Source organism: Scyliorhinus torazame, chromosome 4, assembly GCF_047496885.1.
Source record: "Scyliorhinus torazame isolate Kashiwa2021f chromosome 4, sScyTor2.1, whole genome shotgun sequence".
NCBI lineage: Eukaryota > Metazoa > Chordata > Chondrichthyes > Carcharhiniformes > Scyliorhinidae > Scyliorhinus > Scyliorhinus torazame.
In genome coordinates, this window is record NC_092710.1 from 206,470,622 (window position 1) to 206,483,406 (window position 12,785).

Sequence of the window (12,785 nt, forward strand, 5' to 3'; positions counted from 1 at the left end):
GATAGTGCGGACTGGAGGTGACATGCCTGAAATTGTAGCTCTTGGCAAACGTGGACCATTCTTGACTGTGGAAGCACAGGCCATTGTCGGTCATGACGGTTTTCGGGATGCCATGCTGTGAGACTGTCTCTTTACACGCTTTGATGATGGTCCGTGAGGTGAGGTCTGGCAGCTTCAGCACCTCAGGATAGTTCAAAAAGTAATCGATGATTAAGATATAGACACGACCATTCGCGTGGAATAGGTCAATGCCAACCTTGGACCACGGAGATGTCTCTCGGTCATGTGGTTGGACCATCTCCTTGCTCTGCTCTGGTTGGAATCTCTGACAGGTTTCGCAGTTCAGGACCATGTCTGTGATGTCCTGGTTGATGCCGGGCCAGTAGACAGCTTGCCGGGCCCTGTGTCTGTACTTTTCTATGCCCAGGTGTCCCTCATGAATCTGCCGCAGCACCATGCTCTGGAGACGTAGCGGGATGACTATCCTTTCCAGCTTCAGCAGGATGCCGTCGATTAGTGTCAGGTCGTCCTGTAGAATTGAGGGCATTGCCCTTTCTGCCAGCCACTGCTGAGGTTATGGATGACTCGCTACAACAGGGGGTCTTTGGCCGTCTCTTCTCGGATGAGAACGATCTTCTCATCTGTTGCCGGGAGAGTGCTTGCACACAGTTGTACCTGCAATTCAATGTGCTGGATGATCTCCAGTGGTTCACTGGGTGAATTGACGGAGCGGGACAATGCATCGGCGATGATGAGCTCCTTGCCAGGTGTGTACACCAAATTGAAATCATACCTCCGGAGCTTGTGCAGAGTTCTCTGCAAACAAGGCGTCATGTCGTTCAGGTCCTTTTGGATGATGTGGACCAAAGGCTTATGATCCGCCTCAACAGTAAATGTTGGCAAGCCGTAGACATAATCATGAAATTTGAGGATGCCGGTGAGAAGACCTAAACACTCCTTCTCAATCTGGTCTCAGTGGGTGTCATTGCCCGTGACGCGTGTGCTACTGGTACCCAGGATGACGTGTCGTCTCTTTGAAGCAAAACTGCCCCAATGCCATCCTGACTCGCATCTGTGGATATCTTGGTCTCTCGGTCTGGGTCAAAGAATGCAAGGACAGGTGCAGTGGTGAGCTTGGCTTTCAGCTCCATCCACTCTGTTCGGTGCTCCACGTTCCACTCAAAGGCGGTTGATTTTTTCACCAGGTTGCGTAGGTCCGTGGTGTGTGTAACCAAATTCGGGATGAACTTGCCAAGGAAATTGACCATTCCCAGAAAGCACAGTACTGCCTTCTTGTCCTCGGGGACTTTCATTGCCTCGATAGCTTTAATTTTGTCTGTGTCCAGGCGCACACTGTGTCGCGAAATCTGATTGCCCAGGAACTTCAGCGTGGATGTCCCAAAACAGCACTTGGACCTGTTTAGCTTGAGGCCATGTTCATGTATGCGTCGGAATACTTTCTTGAGTCGCGACACATGTTCCTCTGGGATTGTGGACCCGATTATGATATCGTCAACGTAGACACGAACCCCTTCTATTCCCTCCATCATCTGTTCCATGATGCGATGGAAAATCTCTGATGCCGAGATGGTGCCAAATGGCATTCGGTTGTAGCAGAATCTGCCAAAAGGCATGTTGAAGGTACAGAGCCTTCTCCTGGATTCTTCAAGTTGGATTTGCCAAAATCCTTGGGATGCGTCCAATTTTGTGAAGAAGCACACGTGTGCCATCTCATTCGTGATTTCTTCCCTCTTCGGGATGGGGTAATGTTCCCGCATAATGTTTTTGTTTAGATCCTTGGGGTCAATGCAGATGCGTAGTTCCCTGAAGGCTTCTTTACGCACACCATCGAGCTAACCCAGTCGGTTGTTTCAGTGACCTTGGAGATGATGCCTTTTTGTTGTAGACTCATGAGCTCTGCCTTCAGGCGCTCTCTCAGTGGAACAGTGACACGTCGTGGTGCGTTAGGCCACAGTGGAATCTTGTACTCGTATGGCAGCGTGCCCATCCCGCTAAATACATCTGGGTACTGGGTTAGGATGCCGTTGATGCTGGCCTGAAGATCTGAATGGGACAGCATCGTGGTGTAGACCCTTTGAATGAGGTTCAGTTGCTTGCAGGTGTGTGCACCTAGCAGGGACGCCCTGTCTGGTTTAACAATCTCGAAGCATAAGCTTGCTTGTGTGTGTCGCTTGGACACCTGCAGATGGCAGGACCCCAGTGCCTTGATTGCGGTTCCATTGTAGTCCAGGAGTTTGCAGGCAGCTGGAAGGATTGGGGGGGGCTTCTTGATTCTCTTGAAGTCCACCTGCGAAATCAGGTTGGCGGAGGCACCTGTGTCCAGTTTGAACTGGATGGGGCAGTGGTTGACCTTCATCACTGCATGCCATTCGTCCTCGGAATCCACGGCCAGGATTGATTGGACTCGCGATGTGTCCGGTGTGGCATATTCGCACTTTGTAATAATGCCCACTCGGTAAGTGTTGTCCAGGTATTCATCATCTGGATCCATCGCACTGCCTGGATCAGAGTCATGCATTCGGTGTTGCACACTTCTGATGCGCCACTGTCAGATTAAGGCCGCTGGCTCCTGACTGGTGTTGCAGATCTGCACAGGGCTGCATAGTGGTTTGGTTTCCCACAGTTTAAACAGCGTTTGCCTCTTGCAGGGCAGTTTTTTAAAAAATGGGCGGTGCCGCAGTTCGCAAATGTCATGACGTCAGCGTCATGACGCTCAGTGCGTTGTTTCGCATGCGCGGTGCGGTTCTCGGACGTCTGCACCTGCGCAGTGCGTTTTTCGGCCGCTTTGTGTTCCCGATCGCATTGCGCATGCGTTGGGCCCTGGGAAGAGCGCGCAAAATGGCCACTTTCGTCAATGTGGAGGCGCTGCATCCGGGAGATGGCCCCAACACTCTCCACCTCGTGGGAGGCTTGTTTTTCACTTTCTGCTGTTTTGTACTGTGAATAGCGACTTCTAGAGAGCTCATGCACAGTACATGTTTCAATCGCGACTGGCAGGGTCATGTGCTTGATCCTCAACAATTGCTCTCGCAATGGACCAGAGTGGACCCCAAAAACAATTTGGTCTCTGATCATGGAGTCAGTGATACCACTGAAGTTGCAGGATTGTGCTAGCAGTCTAAGGTTAGTTTGATAGGAGTTGAAGGATTTGTCTTTACCTTGCATCCTCTGCTTGAAGATGTAGCGCTCGAAGATTTTGTTGGTGTCCACCTCGTAGTGGCTGTCAAATTTGTCCAGGATGGTTTGGTACTTCGTCTTGTCCTGCCCTTCGGAAGAGTGAAAGGAGTTGAAGATCTCTATCGCATGGTCACCCTCAGTGGTGAGTAGAAGAGCTATCATCCGAGCATCGGTCACGCCATTGAGGTCGGATGCTTCCACGTATAGTTGAAATTTCTGCTTGAATGTTCGCCAGTTGGCACTAAGGTGGTCCTGAGCTGATGAGGAGGCTGAATCTTGTCCATTGTGCCTGTATTCAGTAGCTGGTTGTCATGGATCTTGCTGAGTTGAACTAAATAGATTGAACAGTCACTCTTGGTATCATGTTGTGTTATGCTGCTTCGGATAACACAGGCTGCTACTTGATGCAGTCTTAACTAAAGGATGCTCCAGACTCTGAAATGAGTTCAACCTGTTTATTGAACTATTAACACAGTTCTCAAATTAGTTTGACTCTCTGCTAATCTAACTGTAGTAACTCAGTCTAACTGTACCAGCTTGCTCTAAGCCACGTGCTGGAGTGTGATGCTGCTGATCAACCCTGTCTAACTCTCTAGATGTCTGTCTGTGGAAAGAGGCAGGGTGTGAGTGCCTCATCCTTTTTATAGTGTTTATGTCATGCCCCCTTGTGGTGATGCCACCTCTGAGTGTCCTAACTGCCCATTGGTTGTGTCCTATTCTGAGTGTTCATTGGTTGCATGTTTGCATATCATGACATAATTCACATGAATTGGGACAGGAAAACTCAGTGGTGCAGTTCATGGAATTTTGCCCGCTCTCCCCTGCATTTTCTGCTGTCTTTGTCTGACAATGTCAGCTTCAACCACTCCTCAAGTTAGACACTGCATACTAAAAACAAAGAAAAGCTCTTCTTAATCTGTCCCAACAATGGTTTGATTATTGTCTATTGATATAAGCCAACTCTAAATGATTAAGAACGGATACTCAACTTGCCGAATGGCATTGTGTTGACAACTTTAATATTTTCTGGACATGGTCTTTGGTATTATTATTTAAAGATTCAGTAGGGTCGGTGGAGGAACTGCACTAGTGGTAGAAGCAAGAAATTGTACATAAGTGAAATTTATAGGATGGGACAATTAATAGGGTGGCAAAAATGTTGAAAAGCTTTAGAAAGGTTGAAAAGTCATCTGAACCCATGCCCAGTCTTTGTCAAGGGTGGGGGGGTAAGGCAAAAATGAAGGAACAGAAAGCCCAACCGCAAACAAGTGACGGAGCAGTCCTGTATATGACTCCCGCCCCCCCCCCCCCCTCAGCGTTTGATGGCAGCTGTGTTGGAAGACATAAGCTGGTTGTGCACTAGGACAATCTATTTAAAAATGTATACATTTTATTGAGGACACTGGAACAATCTAAGCATCGACTCCAGAAGTCCCCATTGCAACGTGCTTGGTTGGAGTTGCAGACAGGTTTGAGGTTGCAGCTCACTGGTAATATCACAGACCACCCCCGCCCCTCTGGTCTACGTTAGCAGCATCGATACAACAATTCTGTTTAGTTCTTTGCTGACCCACACTCTGAAAACAGAGACATAGATTATAATCTGTGGCCAATTGACTGCCATCCAGAAGTTGATTCTGTTGAGCTTGATAATTTCAAGAATTTTGTGTTTATCAAAGTAAGGGAAGTTCAAATGGCAAATTGGCACCATTTGAGCACCCTGCAGTAAATCTAAACTAAATGTGAACCTTTCTGCCAGGCACACTACTGCTGAAAACTTACCTCTCAGTATATGAGGAGGTTACAATTTGTCTTCTTTGACCTGCTGTTTTTCATAACAAGTATTTGGCAACAACATGTAAAAAAAAATTGAAGTTTGTGGATTGTCACATGAAGTGCAAGAACGGTAGCACAGTGGTTAGCACTGTTGCTTCACAGCTCCAGGGCCCGGGTTCGAATCCCGGCTTGTGCGGAGTCTGCACGTTCACCCCGTGTCTGCGTGGGTTTCCTCCGGGTGCTCCGGTTTCCTCCCACAAGTCCTGAAAGGCGTGCTGTTAGGTAATTTGGACATTCTGAATTCTCGCTCTGTGACCCGAACAGGCGCCGGAATGTGGCAACACGGGCTTTTCACAGTAACTTCATTGCAGCGGTAATATAAGCCTACTTGCGCCAATAAAGAGTATTATTATTTTAAAAAGTGAAATGTAAGCTAAATTGTGATGCCTGCAAAATGCAGAGCTGAGGACAGATGTACCCTGTTATAAGTGAATTAGTGGGAAATGAAGTCATGCGAGGCAGGAAGATGTTAATTAAAGTTAGCATGCATTAATTTACTGATAATTGTTTTATTTGTCGATCGATTATTGTCAGGAAAGGCCATTCTGGTTGAGAATGAAATAATCTGATCAAATGTTGGAGGCGCAGTGACGCAAGTATTTTAAAAATGCGGTAGTTTGAGTAATTCTAAAATATAAACTGCCTATTTGAACAGACCTCTGTCAAAAGCAGAATGGTGGGTCTCAGGGAAGTGCTTTTGATCAAAGAGGAACTGAAACTTGTGAGCCATATCAGCAAATGTTTTTTTTGTGAAAGATCGATGAACTAAATTTAATAAATTAAATCAAATATGGGATACCTCTCCAAGGTGATATTTTGTGGTATAAAAGAGAGAGGATATTAACAAAACGATAAGCTTGTCTGAGTGGATGTTCCTGTGCTGTACTTTTCTTTGTTCATTCAAATACATGAAAGGATGGGAATAGAGGGATACGGACTCTGGAAGTGTAGAAGATTTTAGTTTAGACAGGCAGCATGGTCGGCACAGGCTTGGAGGGCCGAATGGCTTGTTCCTGTGCTGTACATTTCTTTGTTCTTTGTTCTTTCAGATGTAAGGTTTGGCAGGCGCCTAACATCTATTTAGCTAAAGAAGCTGAACAAGAAATAGACAAGGCAGCGTTCCTCTGTTCAGTTACCTAACAAGGTGATCTGTTTGTATTTGTAAATTACTGCCTCCTAGACACTGTAATGTGTTGATTTCCACTGCATGTGAATAAAAGGTTTGCTGTAACCAAATTCATATCAAGTTCGAATCCCTTAGAATCTTACAAACACCCCAGATTAGAGGCGCGACTTAATGGCCTCGTCACTACTGACTTGGTGATGCGATGAGGCCGTTTAATCTCGCGAGAGGCCTCTTGCAAGATTTGCAGTGCTCAAAATGTCTCTGAAGATTTCACGGAATCTTGTGAAATATCGTGATGAACACTTTTAAGTGAGCCACTAGGCTCATTTAAATATGTCTGCGCCGTATTCTCCCGCGACCCGGGAACTAATGACCGCACCTAGGAGATCTCGCCAGGACGCCATTTACCACTGGTTTCCACAAACGTGGACCAGGCGTAATGGCACCTGAGGAGGTCTCCCAGGCCATTAGAGAACCCTGGGCGGTCCGGCGCTGGGCAGAGTGGCACCCACTGAAACCCAGGAACCTTGGCATTACCAGCCTGGTACCTTGGCCATTCCACCCTGGCACTTCCAGGGTGGCTGGTTGGCACTGCCAGGCTGACAGGTGCACTACCAGGGTTCCAGGGCGACAGTGCCAAGGTGCCCAAGTTGCCCGTGCCAGGGATCAGGCCTGGGAGTGCTTTGCACTGAAGAGTTGGGGTGATGGGGAGCTCAAGAGGATGGCCTTCACAGCAACCAGTATTTAGGGGGGTGGGGGTTGACATGTGATAGTGAGTGGGGTGTTGGCGGGTTTTAGTGAACATATATGCCCTGAATTGGGACAGTGCAGACTTTATCAAGAAGGTGTTGGTGGCCATTCCAGAGCTAGATCCCCACCAATTGATCATGGGGGAAGGTTTCAATTGTAGATTGGAGCCAAGGCTGGATAGGTCGAGTCCCAAATTTTTTGCAGCTTCGGGGATGGCAAAGGAGTTGGTTGTGTTCATGGAGCAGATGGGAAGGGTGGATCTGTGGAGGTTTAGATACCCGAGGGAGAGGGAATTTTCCTTCTTCCCGTATGTGTTTACTTCCAAATAGATTTCTTTGAAGGTGGGGAAATCATTACTCCCGGGGGTGTTGGGGGCTGGGGGATTGTAATATCTGACCACTCCCCACATTGTGTGGATATTCGACTGGAGACTGGTGAGCCGAGCGCTCCCCGTGGAGGATGGACACAACGCTCCTCGCAGCAAAGGGGTTTGTGAGAAGATGGCTTCGGCCATCGGGAACTATGTGTTTTTTAATAAGAATGGAGAGGTCTCACCTCTATGTTCTGGGAGGCGTTGAAGACGGTGGTCAAGGGGGGAGATAATTTTGTATGAGGCCCACAGGTTTAAGATTGGAAGGGAGGAAAGGCAGAGTTTAGTTGACTCCATTCTGAAGGTGGACCGGCAATACTCCACAGCCCCGACAGCAGAGTTGTTAGTAGAGAGGAAGAGGCTACCGATGGAGTTCGAGCTTGAATCGACGGGGAAGGTGTTGAGTCAGCATTGCCGTTCACAAGGGGAGTCCTATGTGTGCGGTGATGTTATAGTCTGCCCAAATCCTATTGGCTGGGTCAATTGGTTATCCCATGACTCTTGGGGAAGATGAGCTCCCTCAATGAGGTTTGGGGGGGGAGCGGGGCAATCACCAGCAGTTGCAGCTGTATAAATAGAGCTGGCCAGTGTGGTACCGGCAAGAGAAGGATGTAGTGGTGAACTCCTGCTGCTGTGTACATATTGTTATAAATAAACTTACTTTCTGTTTGACTCTACAAACTCATGCTGGATTCTTCATGGCCCTCACAGGTGAGGAGGCCAGCCGTTTACTGGCTCACCATTTGAGGTGGCAGGCCCCCGCGCAGGAGATAGCCCAGGTTAAGGACAAGGGAAGAGGGCTGGTTACTGCTCTAGATAAGATTAATGGGGCTTTCTACGGTGCTGTATAAATCTGCCTCCGGAGGATTACGTGGGGATGGAGCAGTTCTTGGATGGGTTGGAATTCCAGGTAGTGGAGGAGGAGAAGAGGCACGGGTTGGTGACATCGCTAGGGTTGAAGGAGAGTATGAACTGAATTGATTCCATGCAGTTGGGGAAGACAGTGGGCCGGATGGTTTCCCGGTGGAATTTTAGAAACAGTTTACAGTCTAGTTGGCACAAAAGTATTTTCGAGATGTTTAATGGCTCTCTGTCTCTGGAGGTGCTGTCGACCATATTGGTGCAGGCGTTGCTCTCTTTGATCCCAAAGAAGGATAAGGATTCTGGGGAGTGTTGGTCTTACTGTTATTTCACTGTTGAATGCCAACGCAAAGGTGTTAGCTAAGGTGCTGGCGATACATCTGGAGGGGTGTTTGCCGGGGGTGAACATTGAGGACCAGACAGGGTTTGTCAAGGACCAACAGTTGTCAGCCAATACCAGGAGACATCTCAAAGGCATGTGGTCCTGTCCCACTCCTTGGGGAATGTTCTGGAGGTAATCATCTCCATGGACGCGGAGAAGGCATTTGATCGGGTGGAGTGGAGGTTTCTCTTCAAAACTTTGAGGCGATTTGAGTTTGGGCGAAAGTTTATCTCCTGGGGGAGACTGCTGAACAGTGCCCTACGGCTGGTGTACGTACCAACACGGTGAGCTCTGGGTACTTTTGGTTGTACAGGGGCAGATAGCAGGGATGCCCGTTGTCCCTGTTATTGTTTGCTCTGGCGATTGAGCCAATGGTCATCATGCTTAGATCATCAGGTGGGTGGAGGGATATAGAGAGGAGCACAGGGTGTCCCTTTATATAGGCGACCTGGTGCTATATGTTTCAGATCCTCTTTCTAGTGTGGGGAGGATAATACAGCTGCTAAAGAAGTTTGGGTCCTTCTCAGGGTACAAACTGAATGTGAGTAAGAGCAAAATCTTCCCACTGAATCCCTGGGGAGGGAAGCGGATTTGGCGAGGCTGCCGTTTAGGCTGACCAAGACAAGGTTTAGGTATTTAGGGATTTGGGTGGCTCATGACTGGGCCTTGCTGCATAAACCGAACCTGGTCAGTCTGATGGAGGGGGTGAAGGGAGACTTGAAGAGGTGGAATGCCCTTCCGTTGTCCCTGGCAGGGAGAATGCAGAGGGTCAAAATGAACATTTTACTGATTTGTGTTCTAGTGTCTCCCAATCTTCCTCCTGAAATCTTTTTTCGTTAGGGTTGATACGTTAATCTCAGCCTTTGGGTGGGTAAAACTCCCAGGATTCAAAGTGCTTTCCTGCAGAGGGAGCGGCAATCTGGTGGGCTGGCGCGACCGAATCTGATGTTCTATTACTGGGCGTTGAACATCGAGAAAATTTGAGGGTGAATTAAGGAGCCGATGCCGAGGTGGGGGAGAAGGAGGAGGCTTCCTGTGTAGGTTTGTGTCTAAGGGAGTTAGTTATGGCCCCTTTTCCGTTCTCTCTGGCTAGGTTCTCTATGAGCCCGGTAGTGGTGCATCTCTAAGAATTTCGAACAAATTTAGGCGGCATTTTAAATTAGGAGCAATGTCTTTGCTGTCGCCAATCTGTGAGAACCATGGATTTAGAGTTATTCTTATTCTATAAAAAAATAACAAATTGTTTAAATTTTATTGTTTTGTAGTTTGAAAATGTTTGGGGGGGGGAAATATATTTTAAAAATAATTTCTATCTTTGTGCGTTTCTATTTCACTGCACGGTCCCTAAGATTGCCATGTGACCGCACATGCATGCATTTTAAAAGCTGGTAGTGCAGTCTTTTTGTCCTCTGGGTGGCACATTCACAATTTCTGCATGACCATGTACCCACACAGCTTAGAAGGATATTGATTCAGACAGAATCATCTTCATACCATTCCTCCAACTTATATTTTCAGATATCCAGAACTGATGTGATTATCGCTAAGTTCTGATTATACAAAAGAGAAATAGAAATAGAAATATTATTTACTGTACTCACTGGTTGTCCTCCCCACCAAATTGGATTGTTTTTTTCATCACCGTGCAGGGAGAAAGACATGTTCAAATTAACATCATACATGTTGTTGCCAACTATGCCATGTGTTTCTGAGTATAGTCCCTGTATAAATAAAAGTACAGTATTAACCTGCCAGGTTACAGCATAACTGAATAGATCACTTAGGTAACATCAGCACGATAAATCAGCTAGGGCTGAGAATTTACTTCATTGTTGAAGTTAGCCAAATCCAAGACTAAAATTACAAGTGGGTTCAAACACAATTTGAGCTGAGTGGAGCCAATGTTTTTGGGAGATGCCCAACTCAGGGGAACTTGTGAACATCCTTGAGCAGTGATAAAGATATCAGGCATGATTCAACCACCGCATTGTGCCCAACGCCGATCCGGATGCGCTGGGTGAGTAGCGGGAAAGGGTAGAATCGTGCCGGTCACGACCATTTTGCAATTCACCCAGCCCACTCCGGATGGCAAGTTCCAGTTCAAGCTTAAAAATGGCGAGAATATTATTAACCCTCATTTGCATTCATTGCAATCTCATTAACAAGATTGAAGTCGAATGCGGTGGCCTCCCGGGAATTAACCGACTCACCAGCGGGAAGTCACGTGGGCGTTGCTCAGTACTCCTTTTGAAAAACAGGAAACTGGCACGACGGCTACTGAGGGAAGTGAGGAGGTGTCTAGCCATTTCCATTCTCCAGCATGCAGCTCAAGTACACCAGAGCTGCTGGCCCAGTGCTGGGGGGGATTGGGCTTGGTCGGGGGGGGGGCTGGAATATTCCAGGTCAGGGGTCACCCTGGGCTGCCGAGGCGTGAGGGGTTTTGCATCTGTGAGGCCTTCAAGCATCTTTAAATATTGTGGAGACTCATAACAGGTGCAACTACAGCTCCAGCCTGTCTGTCCTGTAAAACCTCCCAGGACAGAGTCCTGCTGCAGCTTCTCTCCTGAAAGACAATTTCACCCCGTTTATCTGTGAGCAGCTTCTAGCTTCACAGCTGAAAGCTATTTCAAATAAGGATTGATCTTGTTAGCTGTGAGAGCACTTCACAACTGCAGGTTGTGTTTTCTGCTTGCTCCTGCTGGTGGCTGCAGATGCCTGGAGGCTGCTGTTGCTGTTTATCTTCCTTTTCTGTAGCTGGAAAGAAGGATAATGTTTTCTAAGATACCTGCGTCCTGGAACACTGGGCTCAGCGGAACACATAAATCCATAAGACAATCTGGTTTGCTGCAAGAAGACGCTGTGGGACCTGGTGCACGATATTGATTCAAACTCCATTTAAGGAATGCAGATTGCTGATGCTTTTGTGGCTGGTGTGGTGAGTGCTGCGTGTAACTGGCACGTCACCGCAGGGTAATAACGGTAGAAGTCCAGGATGTTCAACTGCACCTTGAGTGCCAGTGGAATATGTGAATGCCTGGATTTGGTTCCGGTGACATTGGGCCATGTGGGAAGGCTGGCACAGATGCGGTTCCAGGACCGAGATTGGCACTGATACATGGAACAAGTAACACATTGATGGACAGATAATGTCTGCGACAAAGCTCTGGACATGATAACACATACCGTGGGCGCAATTCTCCACTCCCACGCCGGTTGGGAAAATCGCCTGGGCCGCCAAAATTTCCGAGGACGCCGGTCCGACGCCCTCCCGTGGTTCTCCCAAGCGGCGGGAACGGCCCGCTCAAGTTTTGCGGGCCGCAGGTCGGAGAATCGCCGGAGACACCCAAAATGGCGATTCTCTGGCACCCCCACGATTCTGAGGCCCGGATTGGCCGAGCGGCCAGGCCAAAACGGCGGGTTCACCCCGGCGCCGTCCACACCTGGTCGCTGCAGTCGTGAGCGGTGCGTGAACGCTGGGGGGGGGGGCGTCCTGCGGGGGGGCGAGGGGGGATCCTGCACCGGGCTTCACCTTGAATGTGGGGTGGCCCACGATTGGTGCCCACCGATCGTCGGGGCGTCCTCTCTGAAGGAGGACCTCATTCCTTCCATGGCCCCGCAAGATCCGTCCCCCATCTTCTTGCGAGGCGGATTTGGACATGACGGCAACCACGCATGCGCGGGTTGGCGCCGGCCAACCCGCGCATGCGCGGTTGACGTCCGTTATGCGGCGCCGGCCGCGTCATCTATTCGGCGCCGCTTTTACGCGGGCGACAAGGCCTGGCGCGGGGAGATGACGCGGCCCCGATACTGGCCCATTGTCAGGGCCTGAATCGGTCGGGACCGGGGCCGTTCCGCTCCGCCGTGAACCTCGACGGCGTTCACGACGGTCGGCCACTTTGGCGTGGGGGTGGAGAATCCCGCCTCGTGTGTTTGGATTAAGTGTGAAAATGAGCTGTTATAGCTTTGTATTAGTACTAATATGTAACTGTGACATTTCCTTGTTGTTTAATGGTTAGTGTAATATATGAATGTTACGTCATTGATTTTCACATCTTTAATACTGGTGACCGTTTAATAAACAAAATATTCTCAACTCTCAAGTGCCACCTCGAGGGCACACGTCTCTCATAGGACGATTAGTTCCTTGCATGTCCAGCAACCTTTGATGCCTGAACAATGTGTTTAAACTCTGGGAGCATCACACCATAGAGGCAGCTGCCAACAATCAAACACTAAAGAGCAGGGCTTCAGCACTGAGGATC

The 12,785-nt window shown here is 48.6% G+C and overlaps 1 protein-coding gene across 1 annotated transcript in view; it reads right to left on the reverse strand.

The window, feature by feature from the left end:
* LOC140410712 (ectonucleotide pyrophosphatase/phosphodiesterase family member 3-like) overlaps window positions 1-12,785 on the reverse strand; it is a 249,137-nt gene that overhangs the window by 139,290 nt on the left and 97,062 nt on the right. The window contains exon 8 of the mRNA XM_072499153.1: window positions 10,125-10,244. Coding sequence (XP_072355254.1) covers window positions 10,125-10,244 — 120 coding nt within the window. The remainder of the gene's footprint in view (window positions 1-10,124; window positions 10,245-12,785) is intronic.